Genomic DNA, 18,029 nt, shown 5'->3' on the forward strand with positions numbered 1-18,029 from the left:
GACATATTTAAATCCATACTATATAAATAAATAAAATATATATAAAGCTATATACATGTACTTTTCTTCTTCCTCCTAGGAGAACAAGTCCGTTACAGTGTATATTTTCTTACACTTTAATTCGATACTGTATATATTTAAGACACTTCGTTGACTTATTTAATGAAGTCATACATAGACAGGTTCAATTGAAAATTCCTCCTTTAGGAAAAGTTCACCTTATACATCTATAGTTGTTGATGTCTTTGACTACTTCAACAAATATTAAGCTCACCTTATACATCTATATAAGCCCAATGATGCAGATACAAAGAAAATATCATGTAACACATTGCTTAAATTCAAAGTTGTTTTCATAATTAATGATGACAGATTCTTTGAGCGAAGATCAAATTGCTGAAATCTTCGAAGCATTTTGTCTCATTGACAAGAATAATGATGGTGTGTATTTTTATATGGGATTTTAATTTCTTCAATTCCATTTTTGGTGCAACTATATATAACTGATTCTGACTTTCTATAATTCTTGGTGCTTTTGATGATGTGTAGGGTTTATTACAGCGGATGAATTAACAGTCACAATCCGAACATTAGATGGAAATCCAAGAAAAGAAGAAATTCATGATATGATTAGTGAAGTGGATATTGATGGAAAAGGATTTATTGATTTTGAAGAGTTCTTGAATATTATGAGTACCAAAATAAAGGTAAGATATTATTGCGTGCACCAAATATATGACTAAACCCTAAATCATAAACTTATACTGTATATTAAATTGATTAATTAAAGATTTGTTGTTGCTTGATGCTAATGATATTATATTACTGTAAAATAAATTTTTAATAGGAAAATATGTCTGATGAATTGAAAGAAGCATTCAAAGTATTTGATAGAGATCAAGATGGCTATATTTCTGCAAGGGAGGTAAACATGCAAATAAACTTAAGCATTTTTTAATCTATTAATAATTGTTTAGAGAAATTAATTTTCTTTGTTACTTTTGTTAAGTAAAAAATTGTTTTGCTGTGTAGTTGAGATTCGTAATGATTAATTTGGGAGAGAAGCTAACGTATGAAGAGGCTAAACAAATGATTAGAGAAGCGGATTTGGATGGCGATGGTAAACTTAACTATGAAGAATTTGCAAAGATGATGATGATGCTAAAGTGTTGAAGTTTTTAGAGAGGAAATGAAAATAATTTAAATGTCCAAAGGTTCATTTGGCGTCACTAGCCCAATACAATACACCAATATTTACAAATACATGAATTAGAGAAGTGTTAAACAATGCTTTCTTTTTTAATATTTTGTTTTTTTTTAAACAATTAAATTAGATTAAAAGGAATATTAGGGATACTCCAACTCAATTATACCTAAAACATGATAAAAATAAAACTATAGTCATATAAACATAGACCTAGAAAACTACATCAGTCAACTCAAACAATCTCATTACAGGCTTTATAAAACAAACCACTTCCAAAATCTTAATAAAAATAAAATTATTATTTGACTAAAATAATAGAATATTATATTTTTTTAATATAAAAAATGAATTAGGGTAATATAAATAGAAAAGTTAGACGGAATTTTTCGAGAACATAAATTATAGAAAAGAGAAAGCGGCAGAAAAATCTAAGGAAAGTGATCGTAGGAAGGCGAATGAGGTAGAATCTCAACAGCAAGAAAACTCAACGATCATCACTTTTGAGGTAGGGGGAATTATTTACATGTTGGATGTTTAGGCATTCGGATGGCGAGGGGTCCTGACTCTCTTATCTTCTTATTCCCCATTCTTTTCTGTATTTTGGTTGATCGTATATATATGTGGTCAAAAGGGGTTTAGGCACCCTTTGAGGTGATCGATTGCTCTATGTTTGTATTCCCATGATCATGATTTGAATATATATATATATATATATATATATATATATATATAACTTCTATGTTTGAATCCATGTTGATATTAGGGGTGGCAAAACGGGTCGTGGTCTGCCGGGCCGGCCCGCGCATCCGTCAAAAATTGGTGGGTTGTGTTGGGATTTTGAGTCTGTCGTCCATCAAAGTCCGTCCGCCAATGCTCGTCCCGCCAAAGCCCGCTGCCAACCAAAACTCGCCTCGCGTATTCGTTCAGTCTGTCTCGCCTTAAGTCTGTCCTATTTTAATTAATTCTAGTAATTTCAATTCTTGATGGTTTTATTTTATACATTTATTTGTAAATATATGTATTAATTTTCTAAGTAAATTTTATTAAAAAGATGCTTTTATAAAAAATTGTTTTAAAAAATAAGTGAATAATTTAATTAAAAAAAACTATTAATCTATTAAAAAATATAATAAAAGATGCTTTTATGCCTGTTTCACTTGGCGGGCTCGCCCGCCCCGCTAGTTTTTTTGAAGGGCGGGCGACCTGTTTTGCCACCCCTAGTTGATATTGATGATATTGTTGCATTGATATGTGACTGTGTCCCTTGGGGGATTTTTGTTGATATTTGAATCATGATCTGCCTGTGTTGTGTATTTGTTTAGTTTTGAGCGATCAATAACCGAGTTAGGTTAAGGCAACAAAAATTCCAAATGACATATTTTTCATGGAAAAGCAATAAATAAATCACACACAAAAATTATCATGGTTTCTCTATAACGAGAGTAGTCTATTCTTTGTATATTCTTTAAAGATCTTCATTTTTGGAAGGAAATAATGTGTTTCAGAGCGGACTTAGTGAGCCAAAGCGCGCTTAGAGAGCATTTGGCAATTGGAATCACGCTAAGCGCTCTATTTCCACGCTTATCTCACTTTAAGTCATTTTGATGTGCAATAATTGGATCCGCATTAAGAAAGCTCTGATTGGGCTTAGCGCGGTCTGCGATTTTTGAGTGTATAAATTCATTTATTCATATTTTTTTAGCTTATGGTTTTGGATATTTTTTTCCTAACTCCATTACAAACAATTTTTGGTAGAGAGACTTAGAAAACAACATTGGAAGTTGTATCTTGAAGATCCAAAGGTGGATTTGTAACAATCGTGTTGACACCGCGAGTTGTTGGTTCATTTTATCTCTTCTTTTTGTATTATCCATTGTTGGGTTTTTTATGTAAGTTTACTTTGATTTATGTATATGTATTGATCATGGCGTTGTATAATATCTATTTTACAAAGCTTTATCGATGTTGTTCTTGTTTACTTACTTTATGTTTGGATTTGAGTTGCTATAGACATATACTCTTCAAATATGGATCTAGGATGAACATCTATTAGGTTCTAAACTCTAGACTTAGATTTAGATATAATATTCACAGTAGGTATCGATTCTTAATGCTCCTTGTTGTTTAATGGGTTGAGACATTGTTGATTAAGTAATAAGGTAGAATTCTCGTCGGTGCTACAGACATGGGCACTAATGTGAGTGTTGCGTGATGATATTGATGAGTATTTTAGGTTGCTTACAACTAATCGATAGATTTAAGTCTTTGACGGGTATATGAAATCCAAAGCTCGATAAGTTCTCTATTCACTAAGGAATGCATTTATTTTCTTGTTCATAATTTTACTTTATGTATTTTACTCTTTTAAACCATTCAAAACCAATCTCAGAAACGTGAAGATTGTTGAACGACATTCTTTCCCTCGCACTAATCCATGTGGAGACGTTAAAACAAAAAAACTTACTTTTGCTTGCTGCTTTACCGCAACAACAAAATGGAGTCGTTGTCGGAGATTCGTGTTTAGATATTGAATTGCATCGCAATAATTTCTATGTTTTTGAGCTTTATACATATTTGTATATGTTTTTCATATTTATATATTTGTACATGTTTTCTATACTTGTGTATATTTTATATATTTTTGTTCTATTCACGTTTGCTAAAGTGATTGGTTAGGAGTAGCCATTGGTGAACAACTAGCCAAGCAAAAAGACAACATGAAGGAGCGTTTTTGCATACATAAAGGTGTAACACCCTATTTTCTACCCGACATTTATAATAAAATCAGAGTTTCAAATTTTTTTCTACAAACACGAGATGTCATATTTTAACATAACACGACAACAATCAGATACATAACACTTTATTTTGGAGGATCACATAACAACTTTTATTAATTAAGCAGTGGAACTCAAGATATTCACCATATACAGCATATTGATCTTCGTTTAATAACGACAACTTAAACAACATTGTACTTATTAATTTCAATCTTTAATTATCATAAACAAGTCAACAAGGAACAAGCAACATAAACAACTAAGTATCCCCCGAGTACTACGTATCAGAGCAACTGAACCGACTTGGACTAACAACAACTAAGTCTTTATTCTTGATTCACCTGCGCGTTACCAACAGAGGGCAACATTAGAACAGAAGGGGTGAGATTCTCAAACCATATAAATAGGTTGATGATAAATAATATATTAGATTGAATTATATAAAATCATGTCTCACAAACATTTCAGAGCAACGCATTTAACCACATAATCATCAACATGTTATAATAACAACTCACCAAAATATATACACATCAATTCAAATACAACACAAGGAAAGATAACTCCAAGGCATAAAACCACGCCTCACAACATTCTAGGGCAACACTTTTCAACTCAAAAATGTCAACCAAATATAACAACAACTCATTAAAATAACACAATTCAACCATGTGACTCTATGCAATGCTTATGCATGTGGTACCATTGGAGCAGAACTCCCAACGTAAAAATATTGCCAATTAATAAAGACATCAAGGCATAAGCCTTCGTCGCTAATTTGCCAATCCAGGCCAACGTGGGTGCCATAATTTTAGGCCAACATGGGTGCCATAATTTCAGGCCAACATAATAATGACATGCTATGAATGCATCAACAAGAAAAATCATCTACAAAACTTAAATACACATCAACTCAAATCCACAACAATTTCAACATCAATATCAACAACGTAGTAACAACTCAACAACTTCTTCAACGTTGTGCCAATAAATAAAGGCACTCATCACATTTCAACGTTGGCCAAAGACCTACAACTTATATCAACATGTCAACAACAACATACATCAACAACCACATATTACAACAATATTAATCAACAACAAATAACCTAATCATTTACCGGAACATATTTAACGGCTTACTCATCAACAAATTATAATAACAACTTTTCAACATATTATAACGGCGATTTATCAACAAATTATAATAGCAACTTTTCAACATATTATAACAGCAACTCATCAACAATTATAATAACAATTTTTCAACATAATATAGCAGTAACTCATTAACAAATTGAAATAACAACTTTTCAACATATTATAATAACACACATCAACAAATTATAATAACAACTTTTCAACATAATATAGCAGCAACTCATCTACAATTTATAATAACAACTTTTTAACATATTAGGGTTAAATATACAAAAACCCCTGTAATATAGGCGAAATTCGCTTTACCCCATGTAAAAAAAATTTCGAACACCCCTTGAAATATAAAAATATTATGTCTTTTGGCCCATAAGTGTAAAGTTTACCCCCTGTAATATTTTTTTGTTTGATTTCCCCCCAGATTTGGTGTTTAAATTGCACGCTTAGGGGGTAATCTAAACAAAAAATATTACAGGTTTGACTCAAGTAATATAATTAATTCATCAAACATATATTCAACTATTAATTTACTCTACAGACATTTCTTGTGAACTTAATTGGTTAATGGTCTGACTCAAGTAATAATAAAACCATTTCAAAAGGGTTAAATACCTTTAATTATCTGCCATATATACCACCATACCCTTACATTGGATTGAAGATCGCTCTATTCCACCGGTCGAATCTTTGTTCTTTGCCTCTTTGCCCTTTTTCTTTGCAACAACTTTTCCACGATCTCTTTTTCTCCTCCCAATCCTTATTTTTCTTCCTTCAAAACCTTTCCTTCGTTTACTGATAACCAAAACCTAATAGTTTTGTTTATTCAACTTAATCCTAATAATAATAATTATTATAATATTCTTATTGGGCCTAATATTTGCATACTCCCACTTTTACTTTTTCCGACACGACCAACTAAGTTCACTTAATTACTCTCATATAATTAAATAATATTATTTATAATATTATTTTCTACAACTTCATCAATCCATCAATTTAAATAATACTTCTTAGTAATAAGCCAACAATTCCCAACTTCGATACCTTCAATAATTAAATTCCGCAATAATTTAATTAAATAATTAATTAAATTATCGTGGCGTTACAAAAGGCGTCGAGCTAATGACGTAAAACAAGTGTTTGTTGGGAGGCAACCCAATGTTTACTTACTGTAACAACTTTGTATATATGTATTATAGGTAGTGTAAGTGAAAGTGGAGGCAAAACATGGAATTTAAGTGCAAACTTGAGTTTCAAATTAGACCTGTACGCACTAAGCGCGAGTCTGATAGCGCTAAGCGCCACCTAGCTCTGTGTACATTAAGCGCACTCTGGTGTCGCTAAGCGCGCCCTGCTGTTGTGCCAGTGAAAATTCTTTTCACCTGACCCTCTTACCATTTTCAAGCTTACACAACTTTATTTTACCTTTTTCAAATGTTACACCCTTGAACTCAAAGACTGGCATACAATGCTTGCCAATTTTGTTTTCTTTCAACGCTTTTCTTTTTTCTTTTCTTTTATTTTTCTTTTTCTTTTTCTTTATTTTTCAACCACTTTCTTATTCAAAACTTATCAACTAATCTTTTTCTCCCCTACTTGAATACAACCATACATTATAACAAGAATGCTCCCAAATTTTCTAAGGCAAGGGAAATAATTAAGCACAATTTATAGTTGATGGTTCTAGAAACAAAATCAAAATCCATTAAAAAATGAACAAACTAATTACTCGTGCACAAGTACCATAGTTAAACTACAACATGAATCTTTGACAAAAAGGCTTAAAGGAGTTATCAAATTCTCGCTCACTCACAAGGTAGGTTATTTTATTTGGTCAAGTGGTTGTGCTCAATATTAAAAAAATGGCTTGATCATTTTCATGTTTTCAAACAATTCAACACAAATGTAAGATTAAACATAATAAAGTCTAGCTAAAACAAACACACTCAAACTTGAACAACCACACCATGTCTCTTCGAGCCAATAAAAAACAAGCTTTTGGACAAACACAAAATAAAATTCTAACAACCTAATAAAATTCAAATTATACTAAACTACTAAACACAAATCTATAAAAACTTAAAAACCGCGTTGGGTTGCCTTCGAACAAGCGTTTGTTTTACGTCGTTAACTTGACACCTTTATTTATTGTCACTCCTCCATGTTTCCTCTTTGCAGGCTAGTTGTTCACCAACGACTACTCCTATCCAACACTTTAGAAAACGTGAAGGGAAATAAAATATATACAATATATACAAGTATGGAAAACATGTACAAATATACACGTATGAAAAATATAGACAAGTAAATGTACAACTTATAAGTATACATATGCAAGTGTAAATCAATATAACCATTATGTACAAAACTCAAAAACATAGAAACTATTACAATACTTTTAATATCTAAACACCAATCCCCGACAGCGGCGCCATTTTGTTGTTGTACGCAACCTAAGACACTCGTCAATATCATTACGTATCACCCACAACAGAGTTTATGTCTAACGCAAAGTTGAGAGAACAACCATATTATCTCATCAGTGATGTCTCACGCAACTAAATAACACATAAGCATTAAGAATCGATACCCACTATCTAAATCTATTTCTAGAGTTTATAACCTAATAAATGTTCATCCTAAATATAGATTTGAAGAGTATATGTCTAGAGAAACTCAAATCCAAACATAAAGCAAAAAAACAAGGATGACATTCATATAGATTTGTAAAATAGATATTATACAATGCCATGATCAACAAATACACATACAATCAGAGTAAACTTACAAACAAAACCCCAACAATAAAAGAATACAAGGAGAAGAAGAAAGATGAACCAATAGCTCTCGTGGTGTCAAGACGATTGATGGAAATCCAACTCCGGAACATCAAGATGCAACCTCTAATGTTGTTTTCTAAGCCGCTATACTTCAAAGAATGGTGAACACACCTCTAAAAAATAGTAGATGCCTAAAAGAATCTATGTGAATTCTATTTATACACAATTTATAGAGCCAAATTTTCCTGGCGCCCAAAAGCTTCGCCTAACGAATTGTCACTTTAAGTCCACATTAGCCTGCGCAAAACACACAGACTGGCACACAATTTCTGAATTCGCCCAGCGAATAGAAGTTTCGCCCGACGAATTACGGCTACCAACTCGCTCAGTGAGATTTCCTGAATAAAAAAATAGAAGCTACTGGAATTTCACCAAGGTTGGCTCGCTCAACGACCTCAAAGGGAGGAATTCGCTCCTTGCTCGCCCTAGGTTCGCCCTACGAATTTTCTAGGACAAAAGCTTCTTTATTCTTTGCCTCTTTATTCCAAAACTTGCACAATTGAAGCCAAGCTTTTGCCTTTGATTCCAATGATTCAACCATGCATGAATACCTACAAAAATAAGATAAAAATAATCAATCAATACAATATTTATACGAAAATGTGACTATACACAATATGTACATATTTACATACAAGTTGAAGTTTATTTACGATATTCCAACGAAATAAGTCAATAAATGCCACCAAACTATACACAAATTTAACTACAATTTGACATTTATTATAAACCGAATAGAAAGTTGTTGTGATATGATTGATGTATCTCTCCGACTATTTGTTTAGGAGCTCTTTGAACTTTTTGTTGTAGGTTTTTGTTCTCGATATTTTCCTATATTTTGATGGGTTGTGCACCCTTATGCCTTTTAATTAATTTTATTTACCTATAAAAATAATTGTCAATTATTAAATAAATATAACAAAAGCAAATTGAATTTTAAATAAAGAGATTAAAACATTATTATAACTAAAATAGGAATTTCTATAAAATTATATTCATAAAATAGATTTTAAAATAAAAAATCAAAACACATTCAAATTGCTTTCAGAGTGATGTTTGATCCTGTTTATCTATACTATTGAAAAACGCGACACGGAGACGGTTCCGAGGATTTAAAAACGCCATACCGGTATCGGAAGCAGCAGCCGCAGTAGCCACCCTGCGACGGTGTTATCACAATCGAGCATTCAAATTGCTTTTATCACTCGTCGGATTTTCTCAATCATTCTTCTTCAATCTGTACTATTTATCTTTCTCGAGTTCTTCTCTCAATCAAACCAGTCATTCCTTTCAAACCCTAACCCTAACAATGGTGATGGATGCATCCGAAGACCGCACGAATTTCGAAGACGACTACTCACCTTCATCAACCGTTTTCAAATTCGACCGCCCAATCCCCTTACTTCGAGGACCGTTACTGGCAAGTCCTTCCGACGATCCATCCGCGGGTCCTTACGTTCTGGCCTTCCGTGACTCACAAGCTTGGGCCTCTTCATTCATAGCCTGCGAGCGCAAAATCGTTCAGCAATGCGAGGAAGGGGCAAGGATTGGTTGCGCTATCAATGCTTCCAGCAAGTGCAAGCCTCCTTGGTGGAAGGTTCTGTCCGGTCCCAAACTCTCGGATTTGAAGGAACGGGAGATTTGTGAAGTGCGTGAGATGGAAGAGTGTTTCAATGTGGCGAAAGAGAAATGTGTTGGGTTGGCTAGGGAGAAGTGTTTGGCTCCTTTTAGGGATGCGAGGATTAAGGTTGGGAAAGGGGTTTTGAGTTCGAAGGAAGCTGTGAAGTTGATTGGATGGACTTCAATGCCAACGAGTAAAATGAGTTCTAAGTGTTTGATTGGTGGTGAATTTGGCGTGACTAATCGAAGGGCTAGTGAATTGTTGGATTATAATGATTTTGTGAAACGAATTTTGGATGAGAGACAACACGGGACCGAAAGTTAAAACAATGGATCGAGTAAGCACGTCCTGCATGATTTTGTCATCTAATGTGTCAGGTAGCAGTTCCATGTTCTAATGTTTGTTTAAACTTATTAGTTTGGTTCTTTGTTATGCCGTGCATGTAGGAAGAACTAGTGATAATACGAAACTTGTTGGTTAGTTGTAATGAAAATCAAGAAATCTCTATTGCATTTGAGCTTTGTGTATATTATACTGTAGACAGGCATTTTCATACTAAGGAAACCTAGATGCCATTGTTTTAAATGATAGTAGCATGAGAAATTGGGAATGTTGGATTGGATTACTAGGAATCTATGATTTCTATACTTGGGGGTATTCTATGTTTGTGTTGAACAGTTTTTGTTTTAAATTTGAAACCAAAGCATGTTTTTGAAATCCCAGGAATTGATGTCTAATATGGTGCTCTGGTGTGAAAATAACTTTTCACTACCAAGCACCCTAAGTTTATTTGTATAAATAAATTGATGTCACACATTGAGTGGTAATATCCCTCATTGTCATAGACATTTAATTGTATTTGCAATTGAGATAACTTCAACATATAATATTTTGCGTCTTCATTGACTGATGCTATTCAATCTATCACATTTTCTGGTATGCTTGAAAATGTCAACCACGTTCAAGTGTTTTTTGACTTCAACCACTCATCTCATTGACCATTTGACCTATTGGGTTACTTACAAACTTACAACAATAGGTTTGTTGACATTTTCTTCTTCGTGACTTTGGTTATGTTAGGAGCTATGGGATCGCATTGGGATGTTAGATGCATCTATGGAGTTGAGTGCTACAATTGTTAGGTTAACGTATAATGAATTATGGACCCATATCATTTGGTTGGTGCATTTTGGGCCTTCTAAAAATACAATGAACCACTATCATTTTAGGCATGTAAAGGGAAAATTTTCATTATGGTGTTAACTCGGTCAATCATCCTCAATTTCACAATTCTGTAGTTCATACAAGCTACCCAACTTTATTCAGGAACAATTAATAAGTGAATTAACTTTTGGGTGCTTAGGGTTTATAACTCGTAACATTTTGAAAATTATTATAGCATTGCGGAATTTAGACAAACCGCTATTGTAAATGGCATCTAATTTACTTCCCAAACCTCGTAGTGTGTAGTAGTCCCTTCAACATTAAAGAAAAATCATGCTCATATAGAGCGTTGAATGGTACTATTTTGGTTGTAGCAATGCAGTTTGTATTGAACCAGAATTCAGTCACACATAACCTGCCTCGTGCTTGTCATGCAGTGCAATAAAGTTTCATACAATGATTGATCATTCTTGATTGTCTGTTTGTTGACGTCACATAGTACTAAATTATAATTGTGTGCGTGCCTTCTTAAATTGCTAACTACAAAAATGACTCATGAAAATCTGGTCTCTTTTCGAAATTATGGATCAGGGAAACCCATTTAGTTGGACAATTTTCTTTGAATTACATTAGTATCCACCAGTGTCCCATAACTTGAAGTAGAGTGACAGAGAAAGGTCTGAAACATGAGAACATATGCTTGGATCAGATACTCTATTTCTATTTTGAATAGAGCTTGAAACAACACACGTCTTTTGGCAAAAAACATGGACTGTGATGTGCTACTTTTGGCTCGAAAACAGAGTTTGACTGCTTCTTTTCTATTTTGAATAGTGCAGAATTTCTGTGTTTTCTGAATTCGTGTTTGGCTGAGTAGATTTTAAACTTAACTTTTTTTGGACAACATACTAATCTTTGGGCTGAGTCCATCATGTAAAAAAAATATAAGTCAACTTTGCGTAAACCTTTCCATTGCTCACCTTCCTTATCACGTCTGCGCGTGCACGGTTTGTCGCAATTCTGGGATGTTCATACTTACAATCACACATATCTTACTTTCAAGAGGTTTCAACAATGATGACTGCTGGTCTAGCCGTTCAGGCGGTGGACACTCAGTCGGTCCATTTCTGAACCATATGTCTCTAATTTTCAATTTCGCAAGCTTTCTTAAGTGCAATGGTCATGTTAACGTCAGCGGATTGCCGAACATGCTTCAAACCCGCACTTCGAAGCAACATTTGTCTACCATCTGACATCTCATTGCTTCTTTCTCTGGATCCAATACAATAACCTTCTATTTTTCTTCAATATTTTCCTTCATCTTGATTATTCCTTTGCAATACTTAAATTGGTCTTCGCACAACACATTCTGCGCTGTCTTCTTTATTGTTGTATTTCCTGATATTTGTCATTTCATATTCCTCTTCACTTCTGATTTTCGCTTCAGTTTCAGATGCTTCTAGTTCTTGTTTCTTGTCTTGAATTTCATATATGCCTCTGTCTGTGTCCTTCATTTTATGAATCTAGCTTGCACGCCCACAACTCTGGTTCAAATTTCTTTATGACCTTCTCAAAAACTTCCATAGTTGCCTTCTGATTACACTCTTTAATTTCCACTACTGCTCTGTTTACTGCCATCTATTGTTTCTGCATTCTGGGTTCACATCACAGTCCCCTCTTAATCTTGTCTTGCACTCCAGCTTCATATTGCCTTGCATCTCATCCTTGTTGACCAGCCCATTGTTATTACTGGACCTGGTCGATCTCTTGTCTGCACTACAGAACCCTTTCAGCCACCGAATCTGTCTTAAGTTCAAGAGATCCTCAAAGTGATTCTGAGTCATTGCAACCTTAAGCCCCTCTCAAGATATGTTGGGTTTGCAACCAATGAAGCCAACTGAGAGATCTTCCTTCTAGTGCTATCATGACCACCACCATTTCCTCTTAATATAGTTCCTTTAATGCGAGAGTACCACTCTAATTTGTTGACCCAATTACATAATCTCCTGAAAACTTAGGAATACCAGTTTTTTTAATGATGCTTATCGACATATTAACTAACACCTTCTCCTCCTGATACAATGTGCTTCTCTGCCATGGCTTAATATCAGAGCCTCTCCTGCCTCTTGGGTCTTCTGCTCACCAATTGGGTGAGCTTTTCCATCATTTCTTCAAACTTCTTTAGCCTTTGCAAATCCTACTTGGTCTCTTGAATTTCTCCATGCCGCCTTGCTTGAACTTGTTCTTTCTCTCTTTATCTCATGCAATTCCATTCCCTGAGCACCATCTTCATGGACCCTAATCTTCCCCCCATTCTTATGCCAACTATGAATCCCGCTTCACATGATACCCACGACTTCTAGATGGATGGATCTATGATACCAGTTTACAAAATTATACTAATAACTGGATTAGAAAAGCAAGAATTGAAATTTTATTGAAGAACCCTAATTCACAAATTCTATACTGGCAGGGTAGTAGAACTAGGCTAGGGTAAAAGATATAATGAATACCTTTACCAATGGTATTCGAGTGACCAGGACTCCCACAACAATGATCACACTCAATGTCCTCCCCTTTTCTTCTCTTCCCCTTTTATTTCTCTCTCGTGTCCCTCAACCAGACTTACACGTTCTGTTACACTTTATAACTATCTTAACTAATTCATAAGACAGGGATCACCTATTTGCTTTCTGTTTCCTCATACACACCCTCTTAATTGGAGGCCTCTGCTTGTCATAGAACAATTTTAAATTTTTTCATAATCTGAAAAAATTATTTTTTTAAAGCCCGAGGCTAGATAGGTAACTTATTTCTTCTTTGGTTGGTGCAGAACCTTATCAGAATTGCCATTTCATAGAGCTTGGCGTAACAAAGTATCCAGGTTTTTCTTCCCTCTAATTTTTACTATTGCTGGCTTTTTTGGGTAATAAATAACAAAGATGTATTTGTTTATTTAGTGGCATTATAACTTGAAATCAAATGCTCCATAGTTCCATCTATTTTGATATTTCACATGGTAACACATAGATTCTAATCTCTGTATTCTAGAGTCTAACTGAATTGAATCTGTTAATCAAAATTTCCATGTACTTCCTTTATACAATGATGTCTTAATGTTCTTCAATATGGCCAGTTTTAACCCTAATATATGGAAACTCGAATTTTATGGAGTGCAACCATAATGTGTTCACCGCCCCACCATATACACGGACATAATGATGAAAGGGATTTTGAAGGGAACTTTAATTATTTATTCTTGTATATGTATAAATCGACTTGGTAGGTTAACTCAAGGACAAGGTGCAAGTTTACATTTCAATTTTACTTGCTCTAGCTGTTTGATTGCATTTGGAATGGAGCTTCATTGTTTGTCTATCAATGAATGCTAGTTAAGTAGAAGATATTCTGTCTTACTAGCCTTGCTAGTGTCTTTGGTCAAGAGTTCAGCCTTATACTCAGATGTGAAATTTGTTGTATTTTGTACTTTTATTGACTGATATACTGGTTCTGTCTGAGTTGTCTTCCTGACCATGTCCATTTGTATCTGATGGACAAAGATTTATGGTGTTTTTAATTGAGAAGTTAACTAATTTAGTGGTACCTTTTAGCCACTTGGGAATAGCTCAAGTTATAAGGGACAATTAAAGGTTGGGTCAGAATGCTTCCCTTTATGAGCGAAATGTTGGTGAATATGTGGTATACTTTATGGGCCAGATCTACTTTGCAAGTTTTGACCCATTAAATAAGTGAATTACTAATCCCACCCTATGAAAATCTGAAAATGCCCCTCTGATTCCAGAGATGTATCTCCGGACGCACCTCAAGTATACCAAATACATGTGTAATTAAACCACACCTTCATTTTGCAAAAAAAATCTGGAAATATACTTCCGGAATCTGGAAATACATTTCCAATTTGTTTTGCCCATGTACTGTTTATCTTTATCTTCATAAACTCACCTTTTGAAGAAAATAGATGTCAGGAAGTTGAAGCCAATACCTAATAATTTATGTTGAGAGAACATTTTCACATATTGAATAGAACTTTATGCATTTACAATTTGACAGTATATGACTTTTTGTTGCAGTCATCTTAATCAGATAGTTTTACACACTAAGTACATTATTTAAGTTTTGAGATTCATAATTTGACAGATAGGTTGATGTTAATAGGGGAAATCATACAAAAGTATATTTCATGATTTTGGTTTCGATTACTCCACGTAAGCAATTCAGAAATTGCCGGAGTTGCTGCCATCGTTTTTGGACCCAAGAAATTTGAAGCCACTACCAAATGAGAATGATAAAGATAAACCTTACATGGGCTAGCAATGAAAACAAATTCTACGGAAATGTATTTCGGACTATTTTATTTTTACAAAATGAAAGTGTGATTTATTTATGCATGAATTCGATGTATTTGGGGTGCATCCAGAAGTGTATCTTTGGAAGTCTTAATCATGACGAATTAATTTGCGAAATAAAAAAGCAAGTCTTAATCCAAGCATTATTGGCACATAGCAATCATTTTGAAGATGATGTCTATGTTTGTGGTGGTGATGATTTAATAGCAACCTAGTCTAAATTCCAAAGTTTGTTTTTTTGCCATGCCCCTTTGTTCCGTTCTTCTCACATCGCAAAGGGCATGTTGTATGAAATAGATGAGTAAAATGGTTTTTTTTAATAGAAGTAAAATTGGGTTTCTTCTCATACTTTAATGTAGAACGGTTTATTATCTTATCAGTCATTTTTTTACAATAGCAATCTAATCCGTTCGCATGTTATAAAATATTTTTATTAACTAAATTTGAAGATAGATAATTCATAACTTTAAGTAAAATTTCTCCGAATGTTCTACATAGGACTGCGAGTGAGGGTGTATAAAATGAATTACGGCACAACTTTAAATATTTTAAGATAAAATTGTGGGTAAATAAATCCTCATAATAGTCTCTCAAGGTTAAATCATAACTAAATAAGATCTCTATTTTTTTTGTCATGGTTAATCAATACAAAATCTCTAAAAACTTAAGACGATCTTGGTTGGACACGTGCATAACCGAGCCTTCATTTAAGTTTTTTCTTTGACTATTTTCTAATATGACCATTTGTTTCATAACGGTCATGCTAGTCCTCTGTTTATGGACTTCCATTAGATTTTTCTGAGCTCCTTCACATATGTCTATTTGTTAAGTTTTTAAATTATTTCTTTGTCGTATTTGGAAGTATTTTTTTATGGAGAGAAATTGGCTTTGCAAATTGTTTCTTCGAGAAAGTTGGGTTCAGAAAATTTTTTCATGAAAAATAATCGATATTGAGAGATTTCTTATTTTCTGAGAAATTATTATCAGTGATATTAGTACTATATTTGAAGATTTAATTTTAGAATGGTTATTTTACATATACATTTAGTCAATAGATTTTCTTGGTACATTCATCCTACAACATTTAGTCAATATTTTTTCTTGGTTAATGTATATCTTTGTTATTGGATTATATACTTTTCCTCCTTATTGGTGTTTAGAGGGCATTCTTTGGCTCAATCAAAAAACAAAAAGAGAAGAAGAGAGTATTCCTTTGCACATTCTCAAACAACCTATAACAACCTTTTCATTTTTTTTCCACAAAGGTGGAATTGTAATTTTTGACTCAAACAATTTAATTTTTAGTCTTGTCTTGAGCAAACATTTATCTATTGCAACACTCTCATGTGTGAAACCATGCTTCTTTTTCGGCTAATTGTTTAAGTGACTATTATTTACTTTCATTCGACAATATGAATCTTATAGTCGGGGTAGTAAATTTACAATATACGATAAATCCAAACTTTATTATATTAAATAGGGTCGGTTACATGAATTAATTTCTGTCATAATGTTCTATCAAAGCTCATGTTTTTTTACAAATTCCTAATTTTAAAATCTTTTTTAATAACTATTCTTATTGTTTTTGTAGGTTTTCTTATATCTCTAGGTGTTTGATTCATCTCAATCTGATTTACTGTACACAACTTATTAAGAATATTATAATTGCTGATGCAATTTTTTTTTTACGTGTGGTGGGGATACTAGAATTCCCATGATTTATGTTAATTATTAGAAAACAAAGAATGGGTCATGTTGAAAGGGATGTTTCCTTTATTATTTCATATGCTGTCGACATTGTAAGGTGCTGCGAAGTTGCACTGAAGACAACAGGGCATTTATATTGCTTGGCATGTTCCAAGTCTTATTCCAGCTTGACATTTCAAAAATATCATTTTCTTTAGATTACTTGTTTTTACTAGCTTCTTTTTTGGAAGTCCGAATATACTGCTAAATATGTAAAAAAGTCAATAAATTTTTAGGTACGAAGTTACTAGGTAGTTTCTCCTAGTCAAACAAAGACTGCCTATCTATCATAATCATAGTCCCTTGTCATGCAATTACATAGTGATCACTAGCTAGTGTTTGAAGGGGTACAAATGGAAATATGAACATGTGATATGACAATATGACACATCACTCCTTTTAATCGTAGTGCAATTAGGGCAATCTTTGGAAAGTAGGATAGAAAATAGAGTTCTAGATGAAATTAAACTTGTAGAAGTAATAGATATCACGGATGGAAAAAGGCATTGTACTTGTACAATTAATGTATGACCTAACTTGTTTCATTGTGAAGATTTGTTTAACTTGTGATATGCGAGATAGTTAAGTCAATTGCGTGGTCTTTATGGTAGTTGTTGATCTTCTCATGTAAATTCATTGCATTTTTTATTTAAAATTTCATTGCATTTTTCTACCTACTACACATGTCATGTTTTCGATCATTATTACCAGCCTTTTCATAGTTGAAATGACTTGTTTTATAAGTAAACGGGTAACAAACATGTGCGTTTGCACGAGTTCAGGTATGTGACGCGTATTTTTTTTAAGTCTATATTTTTTTAATAAAAAAATGTTTGGTACGCGTGAAAAAATAATAATTGAATGTATAAAAAAATGTCTGGTAACCATGCAAAAATAATAATTGAATGTATAGAAAAATGTATAGAACCCGTGAAAAAATAATAATTAAATGTATAGAAAAATATCTGGTACCCATGAAAAATAATAATTGAATGTATAGAAAAATGTTTGGTACCTGGGAAAAAAATAATAATTTAATGTATAAAAAAAGTCTGGTAACCGTAAAAAATAAATAATTGCATGTATAAAAAAAAAGTCTGATATCTGTGAAATAAATAATAATTGAATGTATAAAAAAATGTCTGA

The 18,029-nt window shown here is 33.2% G+C and overlaps 2 protein-coding genes across 2 annotated transcripts; both read left to right on the forward strand.

The window, feature by feature from the left end:
• The first annotated feature begins 362 nt into the window (after positions 1 to 362).
• LOC131614754 (calmodulin-like protein 11) lies at positions 363 to 1,173 on the forward strand. Its single transcript, XM_058886309.1, has 4 exons — positions 363 to 441; positions 550 to 707; positions 848 to 925; positions 1,033 to 1,173. The coding sequence occupies exons 1-4, from the start codon at positions 363 to 365 to the stop codon at positions 1,171 to 1,173; spliced, it is 456 nt and encodes a 151-aa protein (XP_058742292.1).
• Positions 1,174 to 9,043: 7,870 nt separating this feature from the next.
• Positions 9,044 to 16,688, forward strand: LOC131610137 (uncharacterized). Its single transcript, XM_058882013.1, has 2 exons — positions 9,044 to 9,983; positions 13,604 to 16,688. The coding sequence occupies exon 1, from the start codon at positions 9,295 to 9,297 to the stop codon at positions 9,928 to 9,930; it is 636 nt and encodes a 211-aa protein (XP_058737996.1). The 5' UTR covers positions 9,044 to 9,294; the 3' UTR covers positions 9,931 to 9,983; positions 13,604 to 16,688.
• Positions 16,689 to 18,029: the final 1,341 nt, after the last annotated feature.

The sequence above is a fragment of the Vicia villosa genome, linkage group LG6 (assembly GCF_029867415.1).
Source record: "Vicia villosa cultivar HV-30 ecotype Madison, WI linkage group LG6, Vvil1.0, whole genome shotgun sequence".
Classification (NCBI taxonomy): Eukaryota; Viridiplantae; Streptophyta; class Magnoliopsida; order Fabales; family Fabaceae; genus Vicia; species Vicia villosa.